We start from the raw sequence: 12664 nt of genomic DNA, 5'->3' as shown, positions 1-12664 counted from the left end.
TATCTAAAGTTTAACATGATAGACCTTCATTAATATTTCCATGTGTCTCAGAACTTATTCTAAATTATAATATCAGAACAATGCTTTACAAAAGAATGTCAGAAAGTATTTTTAAGTCTTCTCTTCATAAATTATATTTTACCTGATGCTACTTGCAAATAAATATATATTCAATATATGAACATAAAGTGAAAATGAAAGTGTTACTTGCTCAGTCGTGTCTCTTTGTGACCACATGGACTGTAGCCCAACAGGCTCCTCTGTCCATAGAATTTTCCCGGCAAGAATACTGGAGTGGTTAGCCATTTCCTTCTCCAGGAGATCTTCCTGACCAAGGGATCAAACCCAGGTATCCTGCATTGCAGGCAGATTCTTTATCATCTGAGCCACCAAGGAAACCATATGAAATAGTGAAGTGAAAGTCACTCAGTCATGTCCAACACTTTGCAACCTCATGGACTATACGTCTTTGGAATTCTCCAGGCCAGAATACTGGATTGGGTAGCCTTTCCCTTCTCGAGAGGATCTTCCCAACCCAGGGATTGAAGCCAGGTCTCCCACATTGCAGGCAGATTCTTTACCAGCTGAGCCACAAGGGAAGCCCTATGAACATAGGGCCATATGTAATCTAGTGTGTTTAAAGTAGTCCCAAGAAGATCACACTGTCCTCAAGTCTCTTAATGCTATATCTTGACATATACAATTCTCAGCAATATATGGTCATATTCTGTTGTCTACTATGGCCATGGTCTTGTAAGTCTCCACAAGATTATTTGAAAATGAAAAGATATAATCTGTCACAGTATTCACAGTAACCCAGAAGCAACTAATAATACTTTATATAGGCTGGATTTTTGTTTGCTTATATTTTTACTAATTAGCTAACTTCAAAGAGCAGGGTCTATTTGGTGGGGTTATGATGAGAGAAAAGCTCTGTGACATTGGCTGTCAGCCAAGGAAGAAAAAACTTCATAGAGTGTCATTAAGCAACTCTCATACCAAAAGCTAAAGTCAGGAAATAGCAATTGTGAAATTTAAAAACTAAAAAACCTTCAAGTGGAATGAGACAGAATATTTTATTAAACTTGTCTCCTGAAAGAGAAATGATTGGACTGAGTCTTCTTGTTCCTTTTTTATCTTAAAAAGGGAAATTAAGGGGACAGTCCTAAGATGGTGGGCGAATAGGATGGGGAGACCACTTTCTCCCCCACAAATTCACCAAAAGATCATTTGAATGCTGAGCAACTTCCAAAAAACAACTTCTGAAAACTGGCAGAGGACACCAGGCACCCAGAAAGGCAGCCCATTGTCTTTGAAAGGCGGTAGGACAAAATATAAAAGACAAAAAGAGAAACAAAGGAGTTAGGTATGGAGACCTGTCCCAGGCAGGGAGTCGTGAAGGAGGAGAAGTTTCCAAACACCAGGAAACCCTCTTACAGGCGGGTCTGTGGGGAGTTTTGGAATCTCAGAGGGCAACATAACCAGGAGGGAAGAAAAAAAAAAAAAAACATAATTAGTGCCTAAGGGCAACTCCCAACAGAAAAGTAGCCCAGACACTATTATGCACTATTTCAGAGCTATAGAGCTTCTTTTTGAAAGTACCTTATCATCTGTATTAGCCTAAAGAGACGATTTTGCTATGACCAATTTTATCATCAGCTGTTTTTTTCCCTTAAATCAAAGCAAAACATACATGTATATGCTAAAAATCTCACTAGTATGCCATATTAAGATAATAAAGTTCATTTAAAGTGAAATATGCTTCTGCACTTATATTATGGTCCTTTATTGTCCAAAATGGACAACATTCTCTTAGAACATGATTTAGAGGGAAGTTTCTGTTTCATTGGTAGACTAGGTAGCTAATATGACTCATAGCAAAAATAGATTTTAAACATTAAATCATAAATATTGTCACACTTATACAGAAATGAGTTTATTTTTAATTATCTATACCCATTACATAGCTTATTAAAATAATAGGTAGCAAAAATATATTATTTGCAGTATCATTATTATTGCATATAGCCATTTCAATTTTAAAATAAAGCATAATAAATTACTTCATTGACTTAAATTTTCCATTGCTTAATCCTGTACAGTAAATGTGAACAAAATATTTAGTAGTCAAAATTATTATAGTGTCAATATGATCAAAGAAGAGAAATGTTTAATCCCTGGTAATAACAAGCTTTAAAAATAAAGCTCTCAAGTATGTCAGTTCATAGATTTTTACTAACACTTACACTCTTTTTTTTTTTTTTTTAAAGTATGGTTGATTTACAGTATTATATCAGTTTCAGGTATATACTTGTACTCTACTAATAAAATCAATCCCTGCAAATAACTCTTCATTGAAATGTTTTTAAACAACTGCCTATTAATATGTATAATTGAGATAAATACAGCTGTGCTTAATTTTAAATGTCTTATAAAAAATTCTAACCCATACCAATGTGGTATGCTCCTTTAACTATCAATAATATAAAATCTTAGTCTTATTCAGCTTGAAAATGTTTTTCAGAGTTAGGTCCACATTGTGGATGCTTCCTCTGAGTTTACTCTTTAATGATTGGTATACAATCTTCTAAGAAAAGTGTTTAGTAATGCATGTAATATGCAAAAGAGTCAGTTCTATTTTATAAAAATGATGCTTATTTCATCTATATACTTCTGTTACAAGGTAGTGGTAGGTTTACAGTTAAAGCAGTAGTCTATGAAGTAATAAAGAACAGCCTTTGCTTAATGCATATTTGTTACATATGATTATATTCTTATTAGAAATTGACTCTGAGTTCATTATAGCAGAAGATACAGTCACAGCCATGTATTTCCTCCAGAAGTCATTATGTCATGTTACACATAAATAAATGAAAGGTAGATTGGCATTGTATATTACAGAAGAAGTTTTCATCCTTTGAATGCTGATAAATTGTTTTAAGCATAAAATTGAATATAGAGATAGATGTTTAGTACTTTCTGAATTTTGTGTCTAAAAAGTCTCTAAAATGTTCATATTAAAAACATCTTTAATAGTCAGTGTCTACTTTTGTTGGAGCTTCCCTGGTGGCTCATACAGTAAAGAGTATGCCTGCAATGCAGGAGACTGGGATTTAATCCCTGGGTCTGGAAGATCCCCTTGAGAAGGAAATGGCAACCCACTCACGTATTCTTTCCTAGAAAATTCCATGGATGGAGGAGTCTGGTGGGCTACAGTCTATTTTTGTAGTGCAAAAAAGTCTGATATGCTGTCACTGGTTCCTAGTATGTATGTTTAGTCTTAGATTATATCCTGATGTTTAACCAATAATTTCCTTTTTTTTTTTTTAGTTTAGAAAATATGGATTAAAACACAATGATGGGGAGACCATTTTGTTCTCAAAACTAGAGGTTTACTTAGATTATATATCCATACAATCCATAATGTTCAAAATTGTAGGAGACAGGAAGAATAAAAGAAAAGCAGGCCCCAGCAAAGGCCACAAAAGAGATTTATAATTATGGATAAACTGGATACTATAAGGCATGAGACGCTTGGAACAAGTCCAGAAGGAACAGTTCATAGTCTTGAAAACAAAATATGATCCTGGGGTTGGAAAACTGACACCAGACTGTTTTTCAATTAGAGTCTCAGAGTCACATGTTTTACGTATCTGGTGGAAATCTATAGATAAGAATATTAGTCTGAGTTACTGATTTGTTATTGATTACTTTTTTTTAGTTGCTCAGTGGTTAATGATCACTTTGTTCTTTGGTCCTGAAGGCCACATGAGTTATAGCTTAACTCCCCGCATATTCTTGTCTTAATGGCTGAAAGTATAATAAAGCTAGCTTGGATTCAGTTTTGGCACCTTCACCTTAGAGAGGTGTTGGTCCCCTGATCCTCTCTTTTCACTGAATTCTTGTGTCTTCTTTCTCATTCTCTCACCATATCATGCTTTTGGAAACCCTGCTTGTTGAGCCGGTCTCAAAAAAAATACCTTTCAAAATTTCTATTTAATGTTTATTTATCTTATATGTTACTTGGTCTCTTTTTTCTTCTTTCTCCATCACGTATATGGTATACTTTTTTTGTACCTATACAGCTTTATGTATATAAAACATACTGAGGCAAATTATAATTCTGCAAATACAAGAATCTCCTGAGATATGTATAATCTTACAAAATTTTGTATTTCCCAAAACTATGAAAACATAGGGATTTTCAAGATACATGTTTAAGATAATTTAATGAACTTCATGATCCTTTATAAGAGTTCAACATTTCTGAACTGTGTGAAATATAGCCTTTAATGCCTTCAATCTGAAGACCAAATCTGAACATCTTTCTAAACAGTAATGTGGCATAAGGCATGTGGTTTCAATACATTATTGAAAACCTCAGACCAGTTTTTCTGCCTTGGAGTCAGGATCACTCATTTCCTCAAAAGAATTAATTGTTTATGATTCTTATCATTATTAAAATTTAAAAATTAAATTTAGAAAATACTTTATATGAATTATAAAATTATTTATGTACACAAATAAATAAAAATAAAGTGGCTGGTTTTATATATATATACACACACACATGCAGATATACGCATAGGTAAATAGAAAATTATATCTATGCCTAGACAATATGACTATTAGATTTCATAGCAAATTTCAAAGTAGATATGATCACATATTTCAAAAATTATAAACTGCTGCATATATGCCTTCCACCTAATTTTGTATTGCTACCTTTTAAAAATGTGTTACTAACACATTTAAATTGGCTGATGTTATTATGGTTCCAGTTGTTTTACTTGCAAACACAATAAGCCTTTTAACTTCAGGACTCGGGAGTTATCAACTTACTGGATTCAGGATCAGAGTTGCCATCCCCTTCAGTGCGGTTGTTGTTTGCAGCATGGTCAAAGTACTCCTCCTGAGGATAGCCAAGGGGCAGGGCATGGGATGTGCTGGAAAGGCTGCCTGCATCATGGTCTCCCAGTCCACCATCACTGCTGCTTTCTTGAGAGCCTTCTGGTAGGTGAAACGTGACACGCCGCTGGGACTAAAAGGAAGACAGAAAATTACAGGGTTTCAGCTATGATCTGAATAATTCCTTAATGCATCCAATTTAGAAAATGTATTATTTCAGCTGTCTAGTGAAGTCACATTAACATTATCTTGAGTTGTGAACAATTTCAGGCTTTTGTAGACAGTTCTGTCTGTGTTCAAACCTTTTTCACCTGGCAGCAGAATTGCTTTCATTATATTTTTAAACAGGGCTTATCCAGTTACAGGATAAAAGTCAACTTGTTCTAAAGCTAGAGGCTGTCACCCATGTAGAAACTCAAGCACATTGGAAATTTTGATAGTCATTTGAACATGGATTTATTTAATTATAATTTGACAAGATTTCATTTTTTGAACAATAAGCCTGAATGGATATAACAAAATTTCATTGCTGTTTCTGTGAGATTCTGTCTGGCTGAAACAGTAAATAATAATAAAAATTTATTCAATCATGTAGACTTACAAATTAAAATTACAAACCATCTTTTCAAAGAGTCTTAGGGGATATATTTTGATTTGGAATTTATTTAAATTGATTCTACACTCTAAAAATAAAAATAATTACATGGTATGAATAACAGGTGATAATTATAAAAGCAAACTATAGGTAGCATCTCTGATGGTAAATATAGCAGAATATTAAAAACATACACATGCCAACATATAAAGATGAAGCATTTGGTTCATGACATCCAGTAGTGTAATAACTTCACCAGATGTAGCAGTGATTTTGTTTGCAGCATTGCTATATGTAGTAGTTACTCTCCAAAGATAGCCCTGACAATAAACTTCACCTCTTAGCTTTCAAATCCTTATGGAGTCCTCTACCACAATGAATATGGATAAGTCCTATGTAACCAAACTTCCTAGCTTCTGCCTTGCTCTCTCAGAATACTCATTCAAGAAAATCAGCTGAATTGAAAGAAGTCTGACTAATGGGAGACTGCCATACCATGAGGAAGTTCAAGCTGCCCATGTGGAAACAAAGGTTGTAAATAAAATACCCAGAGAGACAAAGCAGCTCCAGCCACTCAAGTTCAGGTGCCAAATATATATATGAAGAATCCATTCTGGACTTTTTAGTTTATGGCCTCATTTGAACCATTCATCCCAGCCATCTCCAGATATTTGAGCCACATGTTTGAGATACCAATCATTGTGAAGCAGAGATAGCAATCTCTGCTGTGTACCACCTAAATTCCTGACCTAAAAAATGTCAAGTACAACTGGTTTTTGTTTTATGCTCCAAAGATCAGGGGCAATTTGTTATGTAACAATAGATTAACCAAAACATTTAATTACTAGTAGCATGAAAGATGCAATTTAGAGCTAATTATTTAAGAAATGTATGCATCTCAAAGGGTACATGTAATCAGGTAGTAGGAATTCCCATGAAGTAATGCATATACTTTCACAAGTTCAGGCTTGATATTCAACCATTTCTTCAGATGCTGATATTGCTATAGACTATAGGCTTGTTCCCTTTCAAAAGTCACACGTTAAAAACTAATTCCCAGCATAATTGCATTTGGAGGTGGGATCTTCACAAAGTGATTAGGTTATGACGATGAAGCCCTCATTAATGGGATTAGTGTACTTATAAAACCAACCCTAGATACCTCCCTCTCCCCTTCTTCCATGTGAGGATACAGTGAGGTAATTTTTTCAGTCCAGCAAAGCTGCATTTGACTATTCTCTAACAAGCCAAAAGCTCATTTAGTTATAGATTAAATTGCATTTAATTCCAAAAATTATTTATAGTTGTTAACATATTTCAGTTACTTCAAGTAAAATATAAGCATTTATGTTCATAAACCATTTTTAAAAGGCAAGACCTGGAAAAACAGGATTTTAAAAAGCTTGCAACTTTATACTGTAGACATTTATCTACAATTAGTTATTGTATATAATTTAATGTCAAAATAATACTTAAGACATAAATTAAAAAGTCACTGTATATAAAATAAGCCAGTTTAGCATGAGACTAATTTACAGCTAGTGGTGCTAGTGGAAAAGAACCCACGTCCCAATGCAGGAGATGAGAGAGACGTGGGTTTGATCCCTGGGTCAGGAAGATCCCCTGGAAGAAGGCATGGCAACTCACTCCAGTGTTCTTGCCTGGAGAATCCAATGGACTGAGGAGCTTGGTGGTGATTACAGTACATAGGGTCTCAAAGAGTCGGACACAACTGAATCACTTAACATGCATATATCACCATAATTCATAACTGTTAAGAGATATTTCAATTTTCTATTAAGACCGGGCCATATATTTCAAGTATGTCTTATATTTCAAGTTTTTCATTTAACTTTTAAAAGCATTAGACCTATGTAATATAATTTATAAAGGAAAATAATTACTGCTGACAAAATAAATGAATCTAGAGCTTTAATATGCATTAGTTAAGCATGGAGTCATAATGTTTAGTCACTAAGTCATGTTCAACTCTTGTGAAACCAGTACTCTAGCCCACCAGGTTTATCTGTCCGTGGAATTTACCAAGCAATAATACAGAGTGGGTTGCCATTTCCTTCTCCAGGAGATCTTCCTAACCCAGGGATTGAACTTAAGTCTCCTTCATTGGTAAGTGGATTATTTACCACTGAGCTACCAGGGAACCCCATGGAGTCATATACCCTAACATAATTAAAAATGTGTCAGCTACAAATTGTCACTTCCCTGTCAACTACAAATTGGCCCTTGCCAAGAGCATTTGTCAAAAAATGAACAACCACCACAAAGGCATTTGACATCTGCCTCTGCGGAGATTGAACCTGTGCTGCTTCAGCTGTGGACCTTCAATACCCCCTGGGTGTAGAGTGAGGCACTCTGTGCTCCAGGAAATCTGGTGGAAGAGGTCTTTAGGTAGTTAGATATTTTCAGGAATTGATTTTATGATCCCAATCCTTGTTGCTGTTGTTGAGTCACTCAGTCATGTCTGACTCTTTACCATCCCATGGACTGTAGCATGCCAGGGTTCCCTGTCCTTCAACATGCCCTGAAGCTTGCTCAAACTCATGTCCATTGAGTTGGTGATGCCATCCAACCATCTCATCCACTGTCATCCCTGTCTCCTCTGCCTTCAATCTTTCCCAGTACCAGGGTCTTTTCTAATGAGTTAGCTCTTCACATCAGATGGCCAAAGCATTGGAGCTTCATCTCAGCATCAGTCCTTCCAATGAATATTCACGACTAATTTCCTTTAGAATTGACTGATTTGATCTCTTTACAGTCCAAGGGACTCTCAGGAGTCTCCTCCAGCACCACAGTGCAAAAGCATCAATTCTTCACTGCTCAGCCTTCATAATGGTCCAACTCTCACATCCATACATGACTTCTGGAAAAACCATAGTTTGACTAGATGGACCTTTGTCAATAATGTAATGTGTCTGCTTTTTATTATGCTGTCTAGGTTTGTCATAGCTTCCCTTTCAAGGAGCAAGTGCCTTCTAACTTCATGTTTGCAGTCATCATCTGCAGTAATTTTGGAGCCCAAGAAAATAAAGCCTGCCACTGTTTCCATTGTTTCCACATCTATTTGCCATGAAGTGAAGGGACCAGATGCCACGATCTTCATTTGTTGAATGTTGAGATTTAAGCCAGCTTTTCATTCTCCTCTTTCACCTTCACCAAGAGGATCTTTAGTTCCTCTTCAATTTCTACCCTAAGGATGGTGCCATCTGCATATCTGAGGTTATTGATATTTCTCCCAGCAATCTTGATTCCAGCTTGTGCTTTGTCAAGCCCACCAGTTCCCATGATATACTCGGCATACAAGTTAAATAAGCAGAGTCACAATATATAGCCTTGACGTACTCCTTTCCAAATTTTGAACCAGTAGGTTGTTCCATGTCTGGTTCTAGGTGTTGCTTCTTGACCTGCATACAGGTTTCACAGCAGGCAGGTAAGGTGGTCTGGTTTTCCCATCACTGTAAGAATTTTCCAGTTTGTTGTGATCCACATTGTGAGGTCAAGAAGCAACATATGCATATCAAGAAGCAACAGTTAGAACTGGACATGGAATAACAGACTGATTCCAAATCAGGAAAGGAGTACATCAAGGCTGTATATTGTCACCCTGCTTGTTTAACTTGTATGCAGAGGACATCATGTGAAATGCCAGACTGGATGAAGCACTAGCTGGAATCAAGATTGCTGGGAGAAATATCAACAACCTCAGATATACAGATGATACCACTCTTATGGCAGAAAGTGAAGAGGAACTAAAGATCCTCTTGATGAATGTGAAAGAGGAGAATTAAAAAGCTGGCTTAAATCTCAACATTCAACAAATGAAGTTCATGGCATCTAGTCCCATCACTTCATGGCAATTAGATGTGGAAACAATGGAAACAGTGACAGACTATTTTGGGGGGCTCCAAAATCACTGCAGATGGTGATTGCAGCCATGAAATTAAAAGATGCTTGCTCCTTGGAAGAAAAGCTATGACAAACCTAGACAGCATATTAAAAAGCAAAGACATTACTTTGCCAACAACAGTCCATCTAGTCAAAGCTATGGTTTTTCCAGTAGTCGTGTATGGATGTGAGGGTTAGATTATAAATAAAGCTGAGCATTGAAAAATTGACACTTTTTGAACTGTGGTGTTGGAGAAGACTCTTGAGAGTTCCTTGGCATGCAAGGAGATCCAATCAATCAATCCTAAAGGAAATCAGTCATGATATTAATTGGAAGGTCTGATACTGAAGCTGAAACTCCAATATTTTGGCCACTTGATGTGAATAACTGACTCACTAGAAAAGACCTTGATGATGGGAAAGATTGAAGACAGGAGGAGAAGGGGACAACAGAGGATAAGATTGTTGGATGGCATCACTGGCTCAATGGACATGAGTCTGAGTATGCTCCAGGAGTTGGTGATGGACAGGGAAGCCTGGGGTGCTGCAGTCCATGGGGTCTCAAAGAGTCAGACATGACTGAGCGACTGAACTCCAAATCCAACATAGCCAAGGGCTTTAGTGTAGTCAGTGATGCAGAAGTAGATGCTTTTTTTTCCCAATTCTTGTATCTCTTCAGATCTAAAAACATCAGTAAATTCCTTCATGATGACATCAGCTCCTGGTGACTGCAGAAAAGGTTTTGTAAAATAAGTGCTTGATTTCACTGAACTCCCCCTTCACCAAAATATTATATATTGACCTTCTCCCACTACCTCTTTGGAGCAGTCTCTCAGAGCTTTGAGGTGCTGTCTCCTGGGCTTCAGTACTCATTTGACCCAAATAAAACTTAATTCACAGTTCTCAGATTATGCACCATCTTTTAGTCAAAATTGCCAGTGAATAGAAGGCAAATTTCTATCAAATGATAAAAGTAGAGTTTATATATTACTTCCTGATGTAAGAGAAATATAATTTTGTTTTCTCTTGCTTATCTTCACAGAAAAAAAGACAATTTAAGTCAAAAAGATATCTCATTCTATGACACCTGTAACTAGTAACTTAACTAAAATCCCTTGCAAAGGAATGCTCTAGAGTGAATCTGTAATTACCCATGTCAGATACTGATCTCTAGTGCTCTTGATGCTCATAAATTGAATCCCTCTAAGGCTACAGTCCATAAGATAGCAATGAGTCAGACACAACTGAACATATGAGGACTGGAAGGGTAAATATAGGGGACTAAATGGGTTGGTACGGACTCCCTTTAGTGAATCCAACTGTTTTTTGCCCCTTCCTGAATGCTCATAAAATGCAAACAGTAGCATCCTGAAATGAAGTTTTTATATGTGACACTATTACATATACACCTTTGATATTTCAAACAATCATGTAAATAAACTCCCTTGTCTATATTAATTTTAACCAGTATTGGAATGCCTCAAGTGGAGACCAGTATACGTTGTTTTGGTCAATAATGATGCCATGTTATTTTAAAAATAGTCTGAAGTTCAATAGCATATTGAGGATTTGATTATTTTTCTCTCAGTTCACAGTTACAAAGTTTACAGTCTAAAAGATTTTTTTTTACTTATTTCTATAATCTGTATAAAGCATTCATATAGCTTTGATTAAATGTGATGTTTTATTTCTTTATTTAGTGAATTCACAAGAGGCTCTTTATTGGCACATGTGTGATTAAGTTGTCCATCTTTGTATTAAATTTTCATGAAATATTTCCTTAAGTGAAATGGTTGAATTTAACTTTTAAAGAATTGTTTTCAAAAAGCTTCTGAAAATTTAGCTTAATGGGAAAAGAACAGTTACCTACTTTTTTTCTAGGGTTACTTTAATGATTTCTACTTAAGCTTGCATTTTGCAATTTGTGACACTTCTAGATAGAACTGAACATAAAATAATTATATGAATTTAGAACTTTCCTGTAGCTCAAATGGTAAAGAATCTACCTGTGATGCAGCAGACCAAGGTTCGATCCCTAGGTCAGGAAGATCCTCTGGGAAGGGAATAGCAATCCACTCCAGTATTCTTGCTTGGAGAATTCCATGGACAGAGAAGCCTGGCAGGCTACAGTTCGTGGGGCACAAAGAGTCGGACACGACTGAGCGACTAACACACACAAATTTATGAACCCTTTGTAGTAAATTGTGGCAACTGGGTTTAGCTCATTTGCCCTTTACTTTTTAATGGATGAATCCTTAATCTCTGATGGCACTTTTCTGCTTAGATTTGTAATATAGATAGATGTGTTTAAAATACAGAGGCATTTTTTTTTCTTATTCAATATATTTAGAAATACTATTTCTGGAAAATCATCCCTTAGGTCTGTCAAAGAAAAGAATAAATAATCCCCCTTTGTCAAGTGTTGACAAAGATTGCTATGCAATATAACAGAGCTATTACATTAATGACCATGTCATAATTTGTCTCTCTGCCACCCTTGTAGGAAGCTGTGTCATTCAAATTAAAACAATCTTTTGACTGCAATCATGACTTTATGGGATGGAAATAAATATTGTATTATTCATGAATAAATGTCTGTAATGAAAGGCTAATTATTTTTCTGCCAGTAAGAAAAAAATCCAAAGTGCCTCTCCATCTAATCTATAATCTACATGCCTTGCTTTTAGCTTTAATCAATCAAAATTCCAGAATGTATGAAATAATACTTGGTGTCACCTAGATGAATCATTTACAGGCAAACTATCAAATTCCCAACATTCTTATGTCGATTATACTTCATGAAGGCATAATTTCATATCAAACATCAGGTGAACATTGTTACATCTTCATAACATGATGTAAATGGCATTTTAGGAAAGTTAATCTGGCAGCAGAGAGACTGCATACAGATAGGCCACCTTGTGACTCTCATTATTGAACACTTGAGTATCCTGTTCTAGAGGGCTTATCATAATTGCCTGTCAAAGTTTTCAAACTAATCATACAACCTTGCATTTCCCCTGACTCCAATTGTAATATACCATGACCCACTCTACCTTAGATTCACTGCCATCACCAGAACCTAATCATAGATAGGGTTATTATTTTTTAAGGATTACCATATGTAGGGGTGATTTGATTCACTTATAAAATATTCTTGGTATCAAACTATTTAACATATTTCAAGCTTCTGAGTTCCCATATTCTATAATATTCAACAGCTTAAATCTGGATGTCAGAGGTTGTCTGCATTTTCCC

The 12664-nt window shown here is 35.8% G+C and overlaps 1 protein-coding gene across 3 annotated transcripts in view; it reads right to left on the bottom strand.

Moving 5' to 3' along the window:
- Positions 1 to 12664, bottom strand: part of LOC538674 (protocadherin-11 X-linked) — an 801970-nt gene that overhangs the window by 112220 nt on the left and 677086 nt on the right. For all 3 annotated transcript variants that reach the window (XM_059883735.1, XM_059883736.1, XM_059883737.1), the window contains exon 6: positions 4843 to 5041. In XM_059883735.1, coding sequence (XP_059739718.1) covers positions 4843 to 5041 — 199 coding nt within the window. The remainder of the gene's footprint in view (positions 1 to 4842; positions 5042 to 12664) is intronic.

Source organism: Bos taurus, chromosome X, assembly GCF_002263795.3.
Source record: "Bos taurus isolate L1 Dominette 01449 registration number 42190680 breed Hereford chromosome X, ARS-UCD2.0, whole genome shotgun sequence".
Classification (NCBI taxonomy): domain Eukaryota; kingdom Metazoa; phylum Chordata; class Mammalia; order Artiodactyla; family Bovidae; genus Bos; species Bos taurus.
This window is presented reverse-complemented; position numbering and strand designations above follow the sequence as displayed.